Source organism: Lonchura striata, chromosome 23, assembly GCF_046129695.1.
Source record: "Lonchura striata isolate bLonStr1 chromosome 23, bLonStr1.mat, whole genome shotgun sequence".
Classification (NCBI taxonomy): Eukaryota; Metazoa; Chordata; class Aves; order Passeriformes; family Estrildidae; genus Lonchura; species Lonchura striata.
In genome coordinates, this window is record NC_134625.1 from 9,504,604 (window position 1) to 9,522,300 (window position 17,697).

Below are 17,697 nucleotides of genomic sequence, written 5' to 3' on the forward strand. Positions count from 1 at the left end.
TCTGAGTTTGAGTTTCCCATGTCTCTCACACTTACCAGAACCTGAATTTGAGTTTCTCTGGTCTCTCACACTGACCAGGAGCCTGAGTTTGCATTTTCCTGGTCTGAGTTTGAGTTTCCCATGTCTCTCACACTGACCGTAACCTGAATTTGAGTTTCCCTGATCTCTTACACTGACCAGAACTTGAGTTTGAGTTTCCCATGTCTCTCACACTGACTGTAACCTGAGTTTGAGTTTCCCTGGTCTCTCCCACACACAGCATCCCTCCTGAGCTGCTGGCCAGGCCCTGCTCCTGGCTCCCAGGGCCCGAGGCAGCTTCCCTGCATGCAGGAATAGAAACTGGGCCACTGGAAGTGCTGAGGCAGCTCCCAGGAGGTGGAGGGGCTGTACAAATGTTCCAAGTGAGCCACGCTGGGAGTGTTACAGAGGGAGGCTCTTGTCTCTTCCAGGAAACCTCCCCTGCTTGTCCTGGAATTGTTAAATGGGCAATTGTGGCAGGCACATTCTTCTCTCTCTCAGGACTTTTTCATTGAGGAGCACAGAGAGAAAAAAGAGAAAACAATTTCAATTTCTGCTCCTTGTTTTTCCCATGTGGAATGTGTGTGGAGAATTGTTTACCTGGGGTGATGCTTGGTTGGATTCTGGTGAGGATTGTTTGAGCCTGGTGGGCAATCCAACCAATATGGGAGTTAGCAAAAGTAGGTTTGTAGTTTTAGTATCTCCTTTAAATAGTATATTGATGTGTTATAGCATAGTTATAATAAAGAAATCATTCAGCCTTCTGAGCTGGAGTCAGACATCATTTCCTCCCCCTGGGCTCCCCTGCATTTCCAAAAGGCAATCCCTCAGGGTTCCCTGCTCCTGCACTCTGGCTTTGGGGCACAGAGTGAGCATCCTGCGGCCCCAGAGCGAGGAGGTGGCAGCGCTGGTGTGGCTCGGTGCAGAGGGAATGAAAACCTCTCTGGCCAGCCCAGGAGCCCCGTCCTGCCCCCTCCTGCCACCCTGGCAGGGCTGAGCTGCCCCACGGCAGGCAGGGGTGGCAGCCAGGCTCTGGGGTGGGAGCTCTGCTCTTTGCTTCCCAGGGCAGAGCACTGAGAGCTGCGAAGGTCAGAGAGAAAAGTGACATCCCTGCCATGCAAACATTTTGCTTTCTGTTGCAGCAACAGCTGCAGGCCTATGTGGCCTGGGTGAATGCCCAGCTGAAGAAGAAGCCGGCGGTGAGGCCGGTGCAGGACCTGCGGCAGGACCTGCGGGATGGGGTCACTCTTGCCCTGCTGATCGAGATTGTAGGTCAGTGCTGCCATCTGGCCCTGTTTATCCCCCTCAGCTCTGGCATCTGTCGGGCAGATGTTGCTGGGGGGTGGCAAACAATCATAAATCAGATCATAAATGCAATTCTATTACAGCCCTTATGGTGCAGAGGCAGTTAGAGCAGATGGGGGAAGCTGGCAGGGGCACTGAGAACTCCCACGTGGAGGTGGGGGGTGTTTTTTGGGAAGAGTGAGCTGTCTGCTGGTGTCACGGGGCAGGGGGACAGGGAATGGGGGTGCAGTGAGTTCACTGTCCTCGCTGCTCCTTCCTCCTCACACTCACCCCCTGCCCCAGTGAGGGACAGGTCTCAAACTCCTCCCAAGTGGGTCTGTCCCACTTCTTCACCAGCTCAGCCCTTTCCATGGAGCTCAGTCCTTTGGGAAGAGGCAGCTCCAGCATGGGTCCCTCAGGGGGCCACAACTCCTGCCAGAATCCTGCTCCAGCCCCCCAAAACCTCACCATCATCCCAAAACAGCCCCAAACCCAGTCACTCCTGGTGCTGGTTCCTGTTAAGCAGGACCAGTTTCTCCTGGTGCTGGTTCCAGTTTCTCCTGGTGCTGGTTCCAGTTTAAGCAGGACCAGTTTCTCCTGGTGCTGGTTCCAGTTAAGCTGGTCCTGGTTCCAGTACCGGTTTCTCCTGGTGCTGGTTCCAGTTTAAGCAGGACCAGCTTCTACTGGTGCTGGTTCCAGTTAAGCTGGTCCTGTTTCCAGTACCAGTTACTCTTGGTACTGGTTCCAGTTTCTCCTGGTGCTGGTTCCAGTTTCTCCTGGTGCTGGTTCCAGTTAAGCTGGTCCTGGTTCCAGTTTAAGCAGGACCAGTTTCTCCTGGTGCTGGTTCCAGTTTCTCCTGGTGCTGGTTCCAGTTTAAGCAGGACCAGTTTCTCCTGGTGCTGGTTCCAGTTAAGCTGGTGCTGGTTCCAGTACCAGTTTCTCCTGGTGCTGGTTCCAGTTTAAGCAGGACCAGAAGCTCCCTGCAGCACGCAGCCACGAGATCAGAGCAGCGCCAGCGATCCCCTGGCAGTGCCCAGAGGTTCAGCTCCCTCTGATGAAGCTTTTTCACTCCCTCCAGCTGGTGAGAAGCTCAGTGGCATCGAGCTCAACCCCAGCAGCCAGCAGGAGATGAGGGAGAACGTGGAGAAAGTCCTACAGTTCGTGGCATCGAGAAAGATCCGCATGCACCAGACGTCAGCTAAAGGTGCGTGGCCCTGGGGGGGATTTTAGCTGCTGAAATCCTGTTTCTGCCTTTGTTTTCTATCAAACAGGTAATTTATGAGTAAATTAATCTGCCATTTTCTGGAGGAGTTGGGAGTTTTGCCCCCTCTTGTTTAGAGAAGGTTTTGGGTTGAAAGGTGGACAATGCAGAGGGAAAAAAAGTGACTTTTTTTCCTGCTGCTGAGTACTGAGAGGCCCAAGTAGTGGTGTAATGAAAAATACAGGCTTGGAATCTTTCACCAAAAGGACACATAAACCTGCTAGGGTGAGAGGAGACATGGAAAAAATATTTGTGGTTCACTGGAAGCCATGGGCTGGAAACAGAGAGGAGACACAAGGCACAGTCAGATGTCTGTGGCGTGGTTTAGTCAGGGCTTTGAGCAGCTCTGACTAAATTGTTTTGGGAAATCTTGGTCTGGAAGAGTGGCTGATCTTTGCCATGACATCAGTGTGCTGGAAAATTCAGTGCGATATCACTGCATATGATTAATTTATATTTGCAGGGTGCTGCAAGCAGCTGATGGCACACCACTGGAGAAATGCATTGCTGTCCTGCTTTTTGTGTTTTAAAAAAGGGAATTCTCTGCTAACAAAGTCGGTGTCAGCCCTCAGTAACTGCTCTGCTTCGGAATGAGCCATCAGTAATTACGTGCTCAGTAATTAATGCTGGAAATGGCCACGAAGGGAGGCTCGGGGCTGTGCTGTGAGGTGGCAGGCACTTTTCTGGGCTGGAACATCCCCGCTGGCTTTTAATTATCTCCACCTTGCTGGGCAGCCACAGCTCTGCGGGCGCTCCCCGCTAACCACCCAAACATTCGCGTTTTGCAGATATCGTCGAGGGCAACCTGAAATCCACCATGAGGCTGATCCTGGCCTTGGCTGCGCACTTCAAGCCGGGCTCGGGCAGAGCTGGCACGCCGGGCTCGGGGGGCAGGAGCCGGGCAGCAGCCCCGGGCAGCCTCCGGCCGCGCTCGGCCGCCGCCGTGGCCCAAGGGGCAGCGGCCGCGCTGGCCGAGGTCCGGCAGGACGTGCAGCAGTCCGGCCGGGACCTGCTCAGGCACCGACAGAGGTGAGGGGCTCTTCCCTGCTTGTGCCAGCCCGGGTTGGCTCCCAGTTCGAAAAAAAAATGAAAATAAATGCGCCTTTGTTCGATTTATTGCTGGCGGGAGGAAGGGATTTATTCCTTCTGGTTGCTGTTGAGGTAGGATGGGAGTGAAGGGACTCTGATTAGATAAGCAGGTTGTGAGAGTAAAATTGTGATTTATTTAAAGTACACTGCTCTTTTATACAGAGCTTCGTGAGGATCAATTCCATTGGTGATGACCAAATCCATTGGTCCTGAAGTGAAAACAACTCGCAGCATTGGTGCACAGTGCTTGACGCACAGTGATAGAACTTAACTATAAACAGTGTGAAAAACAGATAAAGAATTATTTACATTCTTCTCCAGCTCTTTCCCAGGCTTTTTGCCTCATCCCACTGCTCCAGGTGGCTGCAGAGTCCTGGGGATGCTGAAAATCCACACACATGGAATAATTCTGAAAATAGACACACACAGGGAATAATCGTGAAAATACACACACAGAGGGAATAATTCTGAAAATACAGACACAAAGGGAATGATTCTGAAAATACAGACACACAGGGAATAATTGTGAAAATACACACAGAGGGAATAATTGTAAAAATACACACACACGGGGAATAATTGTGAAAATCCACACACACAGGGAATAATTCTGAAAATTCACACACACAGAGGGCATAATTCTGAAAATCCACACACAAAGGAAATAATTCTGAAAATACACACACACAGGGAATAATTCTGAAAATACACACACAAAGTGAATAATTGTGAAAATACACACACACAGGGAATAATTCTGAAAATACACACACGGAATAATTTTGAAAATCCACACAGAAGGAATGATTCTGCAAATACACACACACACGGGGAATAATTCTGAAAATCCACACACACACAGGGAATAATTCTGAAAATCCACACACATGGGGAATAATCCTGAAAATCCCATTTGCCTCTTGCCAAAGGTGACAGTAGCAATAATAGCAGTGACATTTAGCTGGGAGCCAGGTGCTGGGGCCCTGCAGGGTTTCACTGACACGGCTGAAGGTCGTTGCCCATTTGGTCCTGGCTGGAGGGAGCCCCCACGGAGCAGTCTGGAGAGGAGGCTGAAATGGTAACTCGCGTTGAAAAACGAAATGTTAAAGCTTTCCCTTGCAAAGGCCTTGGAGTTCTTCAGGAAAGCCAGTCCTTGTGATGTTTCCTTGCATCCCCAGAGCTTTCGGAGTTTCGCAGTCACAGAATTAGGGATGAGTTTAAAGCAACAGGGCCTGTTTGCCTGTTTTCCCTTAACACCAAGAAAATGGGGATCCCTGATAGGAAAAATGACATTTTTCCTCAGCTCTCCTCCCCTCATTTTTTGGAGGGAGAAGAATTCCAGTGGCACTCAGGTGAGGCTCCCCTCATTTTGTGATTGTCACCCCCAGGAACAGCAGCATGGACGAGGAGATTGAGAATCCCTACTGGAGCGTGCGGGCCCTGGTGCAGCAGTACGAGGGCCAGCAGAACGTGCCCCTGGAGCCCCACCCTGCCAGGTGAGGAATTTCATTGCCAAGATGCCCCCTCTGCCTGTTCTCCTCACCAAAATCCGCTCAGTTCTGATGGAAAAGGGCTGGGCTGGAGGGTGAAACCTCAGGAATCAACGTGAAGCAGTTTTCTGCTGTTTTCATGGATATAGGAGAGAAAATGCAGCCAAAAAAAAGGGCTTTTGAAGACAAACCACACCAGTGAGGGAGCTGATCCAGCATGGAGAGCTCTGTAGTAAAGGGAAGCCGCTCCCTTTCCCCCCAGAGAAGCAGAAACTACTCGGAAGAGCAAGAACTGAGTTACTGAACAAGTGGAGCTCGCTCTGGGAATGGTGCTGAGCTCCAGCTCATCTCTTCTGGAGCAGATCCGAGGGCAGGGCTGCACGTGGCGAGCTGCAGCTCTTCGCTTCAGGCTCTCCCAAGGCCACTGGAAGCCCCAGCTCTGATTTTTCCCCGTCCTTCCCCTGCCTGGCCGTTCCCCAGTGCTTCCCTCCCGCTGGCGTGGGAGTGAGGAGCTCGTTTGCCAAGGACAGATTGCCACTGACAGCCTCTCAGCAGGCAGGACGGTTCCCCGGCGTTTCTCAGGGCAATTTTTACGCTCCGCGGCACCAATAATTCTCTCCGTACCTGAAAATTAAGGTTGCTTTGCCCGACAGAGGAGAAGAACACAAGAGTTGGTGTTTATCCCCCAATTCCGCCGCGTGTCATTGAGGGAGTGTTTATAAATAGATTTTGGGAGGAGTGTGGGGCTCCAGGGAGGCAGTGCTGGAGCAGTGCTTCCACATGATGTCAGCAGTGTGCTTTTGAGTTCAGCCTGCCAGGGGGGATGTAAAAATCCTGCTCTTGGCAACACGGATAACCCACAGGACCTTGGCACTGCCCCTTGAGCCAGGAGCTCAGGAGTTCTGCTGCCCGCTCTCATCCCTCAGTTTAAGGAGATGGAATATTTGATGTATTCTTCTAGCCTGTCAGGTGGCTGCTGTTTCCTCACATTTTGGTATTTTGGTGGTAAACAAAAATCGCTCTGTGCATCCTGCCTTTCTCTTTTATTTTTCCCCATTAATGTCGTGAATTCTCTGCCCACAATGCAATGGTGATGTTATTGCTGACAGGGCAGAACACAGCGAGAATCCTTCCAAAAGTGATCAAAAATTGGCAGAATTCTTCCCCTCCAGCTGCTGGGGGTGTCTGTGCTGACACAATTGTGCACAATGAAAACAGGACGCTTTCCCTTTCCTCGCAGGGAGGAATGTGCTTAGCTCAGTTACGGGAACTGGCTGGGAGAAATGAGATTTTTTTTTTATTGCTGAGAGACATTATTGAGTGCAGCAACCCCTCCTCCAGCCAGCCGTGCTGCTGAGGTGTCCCAGGGCAGCATCCCCTCTCGGAGCTTTCCCAGGGACGGCAGCACCAACCAGCGCAAGCTGCTGAAAAGATTCGTGGAAAAATCTGCCAAAAATCAGATGATTCCCAGGCTGCTGAGCCCCTCACCCATCCCTCTCCCTTTCCCCTCCCCTTCCAGCAGCATTCCCTCCCCCACCCCTGAGCCAGGCATCTCGGAGAAAGGCTGAGCCTGCACAGCCTGTGTGACAGCAGGAGGGAGAGGGAGCCGAGCCTGGGGCTGGCAGAGCCTGGGCAGAGCCTGGGAAGAGCCTGCATCCCTCTGGAATCTGGGAGAGCAGCCTGAGCAGAGCCTGCATCCCTCTGGAATCTCAGAGATCAGCCTGGGCAGAGCCTGCATCCCTCTGGAATCTCAGAGATCAGCCTGGGCAGAGCCTGCATCCCTCTGGAATCTCAGAGATCAGCCTGGGCAGAGCCCGCATCCCTTTGGAAGGTGTGAGATCAGCCTGGGCAGAGCCCGCATCCCTTTGGAATCTCAGAGATCAGCCTGGGCAGAGCCTGCATCCCTCTGGAAGGTGTGAGAGCAGCCTGGGCAGAGCCTGCATCCCTCTGGAAGGTGTGAGAGCAGCCTGGGCAGAGCCTGCATCCCTCTGGAATCTCAGAGATCAGCCTGGGCAGAGCCCGCATCCCTCTGGAATCTGGGAGAGCAGCCTGGGCAGAGCCTGCATCCCTCTGGAATCTCAGAGATCAGCCTGGGCAGAGCCCGCATCCCTCTGGAATCTCAGAGATCAGCCTGGGTAGAGCCTGCATCCCTTTGGAATCTCAGAGATCAGCCTGGGCAGAGCCTGCATCCCTCTGGAATCTGGGAGATCAGCCTGGGCAGAGCCTGCATCCCTCTGGAATCTCAGAGAGCAGCCTGGGCAGAGCCCGCATCCCTCTGGAATCTGGGAGAGCAGCCTGGGCAGAGCCTGAGTCCCTCTGGAATCTCAGAGATCAGCCTGGGCAGAGCCCGCATCCCTCTGGAATCTCAGAGATCAGCCTGGGCAGAGCCCGCATCCCTCTGGAATCTGGGAGAGCAGCCTGGGCAGAGCCCGCATCCCTCTGGAATCTCAGAGATCAGCCTGGGCAGAGCCCGCATCCCCCCGGCAGCGCAGGGACCCCTCGCCGGCCGCGGCTCCTTCCTTCCCCCGGCGGCTCCTCGGATGCTCGGCAGCACAAGGAGGGCGGGATGGGATGAGGAACACCCCCGGCCCGCCCGGAGCCCGGCGATGAAAACAAGCGGCTGTGCAGCTGACCAAAATGCAGCAGCGGGAGGCGAATAACCCGCGAGGAAAAGCAGCGGGAGCCGAAGGCAGGCTGCAGAATTCCCCGGCTCCGGAATCAAACCCCTTCCCGCATTTGCCTCTCAGCCGGCAGAGCCCCCGAGTTGGATAATTTGTGTGCGTGTGTTGTTCCTGCTGGGAATCTTCTCGGCACTCCGGCTCGCAGAGATTCCCGCGGGAGCGAGAAGAAGGGAAGGAGGGATGCGCGGAGCCGGGATCCTGCGGATTCTGTGAGGCCACAGGTTCCGCTGGGACCATGGGAGGGAAGCAGGTCAAATGGTGAGCGATTGTCCTCGGGAGCAGCAGGGATGGGCTGTTGGTCACAATCCTTGCCCTGAATTTCTGCCCGGAGCTCGTTGCCCTGGGCTGTGCTGGCGGATCCGGGCTCGGGGGAGATGGGATGTGGGTTAAGGAACCAAGCGGTGAAAGGAATAAAAGTGGAGCAGTTTGCATCATAAATCTCTCTTGGAAAGCTTTCATTTCCCAGCCCTCGTTTCTGCATGCTTTAATAGGGAATTGTTCTGCACTTTTACAGGCGTTGCATCAGCGGGTGTTTCATGCCCTGAATGCCTGGGCTGATACAGAACCTGGGCGAGTGTTTCCAGCATTAATGGGGTGATGCAGAAAGCAGCCTGACCTGTGCTGCTGCTCCAGCTGCCTCTGCCACTGTTTGCAGTGCCTGGGAGGTGGTTGTGGATGCTGGCTGAACCCAGTGGCTGTTCGAAATAGGAAAACTGCCTGGAAAGGGTCTGGAGACGTGGAAATCCCTCAGGAAATTAAAGCTCTCTGTGCTGTGGGGACCTGTCCCCACCTGTGCTGCCTTTTATTGGCTTTGGGCTGCGGGTCCAGTGCTGGGAGAAGCGGATTTGGGATGTTATTTCCAGGCTCATATCCTTGTTTTTCATCCTGCTCATCCTGTCTCACCACCTTCTCTCCCATCTGTGCCTGGTGGTGTTTTTCTGGGCCAGCTTTTGCAGGGCTGAGAGGCAGCAGTGCCTCGGGGTGAGGGCAGGTTCAGAGCATCAGCTGAGGATGGGAGGGAGGGAATTCTGAGAGCTGTTCCTAGAAGGAAGCGAAATCCCTCCTGGAGCTGCTGGCCATGTCAGACCAGCTGGGCTTCCTGCTGCCATCTGTGTTGTGTGAAAGTTTCATCCTTTCTTCTGGCCCTTCTCACAGAATGCAATCCCAGCAGAACTGCCAAATCAAGTAATAAAGAGCATTTAGAAAAACCAAAAAAAAAACCCCATAATTTTATGCCATGCCCCCATTCAGCAATGAGCAGGAGCAGGGGCTGGTTACAAATCTGATATTAAAAATATCTAATTTGATATTAAAAATGTCTAATGAGGGATTGCTGTGATGGATTTGGAATTCCTGGAGGTAAATCCTGGAGGAAAGCCAGGTGGCTGGGAGCTCTTGAAGCATCATGGGCACACCTGAAAGGACAGGTACCGTCCCCCGTGGGACATTTCTGTTGCACAAAGATCATTCTTTCAGTGTCACACGGGGGAAGTCTGGACCACAAAAAACAGGACTCAGGTCTGTGATTTGAATGAGGAGAGGCTGGTCCTGGCCGTGGGAGTGGGGCAGGCAGGAGCAGCAAGTCATTTCCATCTCTATTGCAGGGCTTTTCCCATTCTGTGGGAGCTGTGGGAGACGCAGCAGCAGTGCTGGGAAGATGCAGGGAGGGAGCTGCTGAAGCCTCTTCTTTTTCTAAACCTATTATATTATTTCCACACTGTTTTTCTTTTTGTTCCTTGCCCTTTGTTTCTGTGTTGGGGGAGAATGAAAAATTAACTCCTGCTCACACTTGCAAGGATTAATTCCTGCGACTTTCGGGGTACATTGAATGGGTCACTGAGCTTCAGCCACCTTTTGATGTTGTCTGGGAGATGCACTCAGGAAGAATTTCTGAGAAAAAAATTGCTTGACCCTCCCAGTCAGCTGAGATGGCTCCTGTGAAAATATGTGGGCACTTCCAAGAAGTTTTAATCAAAGAACATGAGTGAGTGGAATCTGACTCTCAAATATATTGGGATTTAAAGTTGAAATGATTCATCTGAAAGCTCTGGAGCAAGAGATGAAGCCAGGGTGGATTTTTGTCCAGCATAAGGCTGGCAGTAAATTACTCCTGAGTTTGGTCCTACCCCTGTGTGAGAGCCTGAATTCAAAAAAATTACATGTTCAGGCTGGGTTGTGGAAGGTTTTTTCTGGGATGCAGATAATTCTTAGATAAAAGTGAATATAGAGAAATGTTTGTTCAAAATTGGTGCTGATTAACATCATTTTCATCTAAAAGAGCTGTTCCTGCCTTGCTCTGCAGCCTGACTTCCCCCAGCCCTGTCCACAGTGCAAAGAGTGAATCCACTGTAGCCCCCTCGGAGGAGAAGGAGAGACTTGTGATCCCCCAGACTGAAGAAACAGAGCCTAAAGCAGGTAAACCTCGGCACTGTTCTGTGTGATAGGAGCTGGAAAGATCCCCGGGGACTGGAGTGGTTTGCTGCTTCCCCCGGGGTGTCCTTGGGGCACTGAGGGATGCTCTGCAAAGCCCACGGGTGCTTTCCCCCCTCTGTCACACCCCCTGTCCCCACCGCTGTGCTTGGAGATCTCCCTGAGCCCGTGGGAAGTTACCTGGGATAAAATCTGTGTGGGAAAGCTTTGGATTGCCTCGGGAACGAGGTATAAATCCCTGGGGTCAGATGAGCTGCCACACCTTGGTGCTGGGAAAGGGAGCAGGGCCCTGCTGGGCTGCCAGGAGCATGTGCAGCTGGCGTTATTGGACACCAAATACAGAATATTGGTGAGTTTCAAAGAGAAAAACACACAGTTTTATTTAAATATCTGGTATTTATATAATTCTAAAGGTGAACGTGGACTGGAGGATGGAATTACCACTTCTCCAGCCACACTGATCCAAAGATCAATCAATCATTTCTCTCCACCTGCAGAGAACTATGTAAACTATTCTATTTATACATGAGACTGTGTGGGAACTCTGACTCTCAAATATGTAAACATGATCAGAAGGTTCTATGAGAACTTTAAAACTTTCAAAAGAACTAGAAAAGAAAACCTAACACTTTTAAAAATCAGGGCAACGTGCAGCTCCTCTCTCTTGCAGAAGAGGCCAACTCTCACTTCCAGCCCGAGTGGCAGGCAGGGAGCTCCGGGTCCTACTTGGAGAACTCATGGGAGGAGCAGCTCCTGGAGCAGCAGGACCACCTGGAAAAGGAAATGGAGGAGGCAAAAAAGATGATTTCTGGTTTGCAGGTGAGAGATTTCTCTCCTCAGAGAGTTTTCCCTTCCAGGGTCACCCAGCCCTGCATCAGTCGTTCCATGAGCTTGGCTGAACCTTCATTTTTGGCACATTCTCCCCACAATTCTTAATTTGTGGGGCTTTTCCCTCTCTTCCCCTCCCTGCCCCTCAGCCCGGTGTGTGGAGGCCCTTGATCCATATGGTGAAGGCACTGAACTCTCTCAGGAACATCCCTTTCTGTTTGTGCTGGGAACCACAGTGGCTTTGAATTGTAAATATTTATGTGGCAGTAAACAAAGCAGAGATTGTGTGAGGAGCACGGGCAGCTGGGCAGGCACTTTCCCCGGGGACAATGGGCAGGACACAAAAGAGTCACCAAAAAAGAAAAAAAATTCCTTGGTTCAGTGGTGAAATCTCTGCATTTTGTGCCCACTGGGAGCAGGGACAGGAGGGACTGGCACTGCTGCCCCCTCCTCCCCTGGGAGTGGGGGAGGCAGCTGATGTGGCCAGCCAGGAAATTTGATTTAATTCATCGATTTTCCTCCCCTTACTCAATAATTGAGAAGCTCCAGATTGTGACAGTTTGGTGGAAATATTTGGGATCTGATGCACACACACCCTATAAGGTGCTAAAGCTGAGACTTCACTCCCTGGAAATCTGAGTTGTCCTTGTTTGGTCCTTTCTGTGGGGAAGAGCATGGCCTGACAGACCCCTGGGAAGCTTTGTCAGGGGATAAATCTTCTTGTTCATTCCTGAAGAAAACCCCTCATTTTTGAGGGGGATAAATCAGCAGAAATGGGATGTGAAGCTGGTTAGGGACTGTTGATAGGAGTGACTGCTGGCCAGAGCTGCAGCTCACCCGTTTCCCTTTGAAATCTCTGAAAAGGAGATTTTTTTAAATCCCTTTATCTCCCCAGGCTTTGTTGCTCAATGGGTCTCTACCTGAGGATGAGCAGGAAGGCTCCTTTGAACTTTCTGAGCGTGGAGCCTGCCCTGAGGAGCAGCTGGTGAGAACACCCCTGGACCCAAATTTCCCTTTTGCCCTGCCCTGCCCCTGCTGCACAATAGCAACGCTGATATTTTGCATTCAGATCATCATCCGAAGCCGTTTGGACCAGAGTGTGGAAGAAAATCAAGATCTGAAGGTCAGAGGGGAAAGAGAGGTTTTGCAGATTGATTTTTTTTAGGGGAAAACAGGGTGGGGATGAGGCAGGGTGGGCAACATGATGGATGAAATGGGGAATATTCTGTCAGGGCTCCAAGTCTGGAGGCTTGGGATCAGGTCTGATGCTGGCAGAAGTGTCTGATGTTGGCCTGAAAGACAGATTTGGGGGACTGAGCAATTGTTATTTTCCTCAGGACTTTAATAACAGAGCTTAAGAGCTCAGCTCTTTGTCGTGTTTGTAATTCATTAAAATTTCTCAGGCTCTTGGATCTGTGGGAAAGGTGGGATGTGCTTCCTCCTGCAGCAGAAAACACCAGCTCTGGTTGGTTCTGAAGGGGTGACAAAGTGCTGTTTAACCAAACTGTCTTGCATTTGCAGAAGGAGCTGCTGAAATACAAACAAGAAGCTCGGAACCTGCAGGGAATAAAGGTGAGGAAAGGGACATTTAATAAAAAAATGAATAGTAGTGCTTTAGGTGAGTAGGGCCAGCAGCAGCCACACACCTCTGAGGAATCTCAGATTGTGGAAGGAGGAGTACTGGGGGCTTGGAGGTGAGGGATCCTGTGGATTATTTCTGAATTTTTAGGCAGGTGTAAGGAGCTGGGTTTCCAGTTTTCTGCTCTGTCTGTAAGATTGTGGTCAAGTATTCCCCTTTTTCTTCATTTCCCCCTGTTTCTCCTAAACAAAAAGAGGCATAAATTGGTTGGCTGGCTCTTTTATTCCCTCCTCTCTCTTGGAGTGCACACCCAGAAGCATTGGCCCAGTGAACTCATTCCTGCCAGCACAGGGAAAAGAGCCTGGGCTGTGCCTGTCCTGCCCAGAAAGGGCTCAGTTTGTGCCTCTGCAGTGCTGAACACTGCCAATCTCCTCCTGACAGAGGTATTTTTAGAGCTGCCTGTCAGAAGGGAGCAAACAGCAGTAGCTGTCCAAGGTGGAGCTCAGGGTGAGTGAAAGGTGCAGAATTAGTGCTGACTTTGGCCTCTCCAGAGAGGATTGCCCTGCACAACTGGGTCACACTCAGGGCTTAAGGCTCCTTGTGTCCTGGGCTGATCTTGGCCTCTCTGTGCCCTCTGGATGAGTGGCTGGAGCAGGAGCTGCAGGGCTGAATGCCCTCCAGAGCTGCTCCTGTCCATCAGAGCCAACCTCCATCACTTCTGGAGCAGGAAACTTAGGCTGAAGCAGAGAAATCCCTCTGTGTTGGTAGCCAAAACGTTGGCAGGGAAATCAGTTTTGGGTAAGGGAGAGGCAGGAGGGCTGAGAGCCCTCTGGGAGCCCTGGCAGCACCTGGCCTGAGTGGCCACAGCGTGTTCTGGGCACTGAGCCCCGGGAAGGGGCCCTGCCCTCCTGCAGACATCACCTCTCCCCAGGACGCTCTGCAGCAGAGGCTGCTCCAGCAGGATGCCTCAGTCCTGCAGCTCAAGCAGGAGCTGCTGAGAGCCAACATGGACAAGGAGGAGCTGCACAACCAGAATGTGAGTCGCTGCTGCTGCTGCTGCTGGGGTCACTTTGGCGGGGGGGTGGCTGCAGCAGAGATTTTGGGGCTGTGGGATAGTGAACAAGCAGCCAGAAGTCTCTGCACAGCACAGGCTGCTCACAGCCTGCTGGCCAGCTGTGAGGCTGGAGTTCCTGACCTTCATCCTGCTTCCTGCCCTGCAGGACCCTCAGCTGGGACAGGGAGGGGCTTTCCCTGATGTTTTCAGGGCTGTTGGATTTGTTTTTCTCTCTCCCTACCTTAGTAGGTGGCACCTGCCCTGTGCAGGTCTCTGTCCAAAGGTTGCCACCCTAAACAGCAGCTCCCTTGGTCTCTGGAGGTTTCTGCTCTCCCTTTAGCACAAGGGGCAGAGGGTTTCACTCTCTGGGAATATCTGCCTCACAGCTGGCTGCTATTCCTGCAGGTTGACCTCCAGAGGAAGGTTGAAGAGAGAAACCGGCTCCTGGCGGAATACAAAGTAATGGAACCTCTTCCACGGGGCTTTGGGTGGTTCTTCAGTTCTGGGAATGGGGTTGTTCTTTCCCTGGCACTTGGACAGCCCCAGGAAGGAGCTGTGGGAGCCAGGGGTGTTTGTAGTGAGGTGGAGGGATCAGAAGTTCTTTGCATTCACCTTACAGTTTCTTGCAGATCTTTTATTGTCGTGGTTTTTGGTGGTGGCTGCTGAGTGTCCAACACTTGTGGAGATGAGGGTGGGTGACCTGTTTGTCCTTTGATCCCTCGGGAATCTGTGTTCTCTGGGACAGCTCTGGGACCTCAGCAGCAGATCTTTGGCCAAGGGGACTTTGGGCAATAAAAACCTGATTGACCTCATCAAAAAAAAAAAAAAAAAAACCCAAAAAAAAAAAAAAACCACCTCTGACACTCAGCTCTACCATCTGCAAAGCACATCCTGTGCAAGCCACCTGGTCCTGGCAGATGACACGACTTTCCCTGCCACGGGAAGATGGCTGAGCCTCCCTCCCTGCCCTGCTGATTCCCTGGCTCCGTGTGTTGCAGAAGGAGCTGTGCCAGAAGGATCGGCACTTGCAGCAGCACCAGACCAAGCTGGATGAGATGCTCAGGCAGCTCTCCGAGGCCAGCTACCAGCAGGTAGGGAGAGCTGGGCTGCACTGGGAGCTGCCCTGGCTGGCCCAGCTGGTGCTGACTGCCCTCTGCCCCTCCACAGGTGGACTTGGAGCAGGAGCTGGAGCACAGGGAGGCCCTGCGGGCTCACTGCATGAAGAGAGAAGCTGAGGAGGTACGGGAGCCTTGCTGCACACCTGGGGTGGTGTTTGCCCCGCACCCTGCGGGCACCTGTGTCCAGAAACCCTCCCCTTCATCCCAGAGAGGTCTGGCTCTGCCTTCTCCCTGTCAGAGCCCTGAGCAAGGCAGGCAAAGCCCCAGCACTGAGCGCTCTGGCTCAGCCTCTTGGCTCAGAATTCCCAGAGATGAAAGCCAGAGGCTATCTCAGCTTCCAGCTTCACCTCTGGCCCTGGCAATGGCTAGACCACTGCTCAATTTACTTCCTCTTTTTTCTGCTGAGCCTGGTATTGAGTCTTTCCACCTTTGCCTGAGGATTCAGGTTTGTGCTGTGACCAGGAGCTCCCTACACACTTTAGGGAGTGTCGTTATCTGGGAGAAGATGGGAGTGTTATCACTGCTGTGGAAAGCTCTCATTCCCTCGCATTTTGAAGTCCATAAATGGGGATTTTTGGGGAGCTCCTGACACTCGCACATCTTCCCCTGCCCAGGTGATGGCTTACAGCAGTCACAGTGCCCAGAGCAATGGCTTTCTCCAGCCAGCAGGAAAAGGAGCTGCTCCCACAGCCCACCGAGGGGTAAGTGCACCTGAGGGCTGCGTTCCCAGCCAGATCTCCTGGAACTCTTTCATTTCATTAAGAGAGCTTTCCCCTTGCTGGGGAGGCAGCAGGCTGGGCTGGTGCCAGCTGTGCTGTTTTGGGCAGACCAGCGACCTGCAGCTGGTGCGGGACGCCCTGCGCAGCCTCAGGAACAGCTTCAGCGGCCACGACCCGCAGCACCACACCATCGACAGCCTGGAGCAGGGCATCTCCAGCCTCATGGAGCGCCTGCACCGCATGGAGACGCAGAAGAGGCAGGAGAGGAGGGTAAAGGCTCCCCAGGGCATGCAGCTCCTGCCCCTCGCATGCTCTGGCGGGGAGGTGACACTTTCCCCTTGTTTTGGCTTTGTGCCCCAGGTGCGGGGGAAATCGCCAGCAGGCAGAGCAAGCAACGAGTGCAGAGACTCGTGGCCTCCCAAATCCAGTAAGTGCCTTGCAGATCCTGCCCTTCCACTGCCAAATTCACTGCTCGGGTTCCTGGGTGTAGAATCCCCTTGGGAATCTGGCCCCTCCAGGATCCTCCCTGCATCAGAGCTGCTGCAAGGGGAAGGGATACACTTATATGGCTGGTTTTCTGTAAAGAACCATCACAGCGCCGGGCCAAGCTGCTGCAAGGGGAAGGGACACACGTTTATGGCTGGTTTTCTGTAAAGAACCATCACAGTGCTGGGCCAAGCTGCTGCAAAGGGAAGGGACACACGTTTATGGCTGGTTTTCTGTAAAGAACCATCACAGCGCTGGGCCAAGCTGCTGTAAAGGGAAGGGACACACGTTTATGGCTGGTTTTCTGTAAAGCACCATCACAGAGCTGGGCAGAGCCTCTTGGGCAGTGCTGCAGCACAGATAACCATGGCAATCGCTGGGAAAAGGGATGTCATCCCAGCTTTCCTGCTGCTGTGCACCATCTAGTGGGGACAGACAAGTGCTCCCTGCTCAGCGTTTACTGCCTTTCATAGCCACAGAACGGTGCAGCCTTTTTAAACACCGCATTTCCATGTGTCCAGAGCATTTTCTGCTTAAAAGGAGCCTTAAAACCATGGAGTTCAGTTCCTCTGTTTCAGCTCTTGGGGGGAGGAAGGAAACAAGGAAGGAGTTGGGGAGAGAAACACCAAGGGGCAAATTAAAATCCACGTACCACCATCCATCCTGGCCAGCTGGAATGGGAAGATGGGGAGGGATAACGATGATAAGGGATGATAATCAGGGAGTTGCTGCCTTGCAGAGCTGCCTCACTCTCAGAGCACGCCCGTGATGAGCACCAGTGCCTGCACCAAAGTGTTGTACTTCACCGACCGCTCCCTCACCCCCTTCATGGTCAGCATACCAAAGAGGTGAGCCTGGGCCTTCCTAACCCTCCCATGCCCCTAAAACCAGCACTCTGATTTCCTGGGAATGCTCCCAGCCAGCACAGGTTTGCTGTGCCTTAACTGGATTTCATGGGGAAAATGATCTGTGGTAGTCCCTGAGCTTTGTTGTCGTGTTTTGTGTTTGAATTTCTTTCCCTTGCAGGTTAGGGGAAGTGACTCTGAAGGATTTCAAGGCAGCCATCGATCGGGAAGGAACCCATCGGTACCACTTCAAAGCCCTGGACCCAGAGTTTGGCACAGTGAAGGAGGAGGTAAAAGTGGGGCTGAGCTTTGGGATCAGTGTCACCACACAGCCCTGGGGGCCATGGTCACCTCGCTTTTAAACTAATGAAATAGCAGATGTTTCCCCCAAACAAAACTGTCTGCTTTCCCAGCTGTGGGTTAAGCTCCTGTCGTGCTAAAATATTTTCATCCTCAGCAAAAGCAATTCCACGGATGTGGAAGTTGCAGAGCCCCTTGGGCAAAGCCAGCCTGTGACACAGCTCAGGGGACACAGCAAAAATCTAGGCTGCAGGTTTTATAAACCCTACTGCAGTGGGAGAGCCTGTATTAAAAATGCAATCTCTTCCTCTCCTCAGAGAGAGCTGAGTGTGGCATCATTCCTTTTGTGTGCTGCAGCGCAGCCCTGCTCATGCTCAGGCTGGTGTGGGTGTGGATTGGATTCATCTCAGGTTATTGGCACAGTTCTTGCTTCACAAATTGATTAGGGCAAGGGCAAAAGGTCACCCCCGCTGGGGACAGGCAGCAGCAGCAGCTGCAGGTCGTGCTCTGGCTCA

General features: G+C 52.6%; 1 protein-coding gene and 1 long non-coding RNA gene across 4 annotated transcripts in view; one reads left to right on the forward strand and one right to left on the reverse strand.

The window, feature by feature from the left end:
• DIXDC1 (DIX domain containing 1) overlaps window positions 1-17,697 on the forward strand; it is a 34,514-nt gene that overhangs the window by 14,815 nt on the left and 2,002 nt on the right. For 2 of the 3 annotated variants that reach the window (XM_021529986.3, XM_021529985.3), the window contains 18 exons: window positions 1,161-1,290; window positions 2,381-2,506; window positions 3,352-3,592; window positions 5,041-5,148; window positions 10,126-10,238; window positions 10,924-11,072; window positions 11,977-12,066; window positions 12,151-12,204; window positions 12,603-12,653; window positions 13,592-13,696; window positions 14,120-14,173; window positions 14,713-14,805; window positions 14,882-14,953; window positions 15,447-15,533; window positions 15,660-15,821; window positions 15,912-15,978; window positions 16,777-16,885; window positions 17,064-17,172. In XM_021529986.3, coding sequence (XP_021385661.2) covers window positions 1,161-1,290; window positions 2,381-2,506; window positions 3,352-3,592; window positions 5,041-5,148; window positions 10,126-10,238; window positions 10,924-11,072; window positions 11,977-12,066; window positions 12,151-12,204; window positions 12,603-12,653; window positions 13,592-13,696; window positions 14,120-14,173; window positions 14,713-14,805; window positions 14,882-14,953; window positions 15,447-15,533; window positions 15,660-15,821; window positions 15,912-15,978; window positions 16,777-16,885; window positions 17,064-17,172 — 1,920 coding nt within the window. Of the gene's footprint in view, window positions 1-1,160; window positions 1,291-2,380; window positions 2,507-3,351; window positions 3,593-5,040; window positions 5,149-6,244; window positions 8,082-10,125; window positions 10,239-10,923; window positions 11,073-11,976; window positions 12,067-12,150; window positions 12,205-12,602; window positions 12,654-13,591; window positions 13,697-14,119; window positions 14,174-14,712; window positions 14,806-14,881; window positions 14,954-15,446; window positions 15,534-15,659; window positions 15,822-15,911; window positions 15,979-16,776; window positions 16,886-17,063; window positions 17,173-17,697 lie in introns of those variants that run through there. The other variant, XM_021529987.3, reaches the window with a different exon arrangement.
• On the reverse strand, window positions 3,764-5,846 carry LOC110470403 (uncharacterized). Its single transcript, XR_002465418.3, has 3 exons — window positions 5,767-5,846; window positions 4,540-4,722; window positions 3,764-4,061 (listed from the first exon to the last, which is right to left on the reverse strand). It is a non-coding gene; the product is annotated as an uncharacterized LOC110470403 (long non-coding RNA).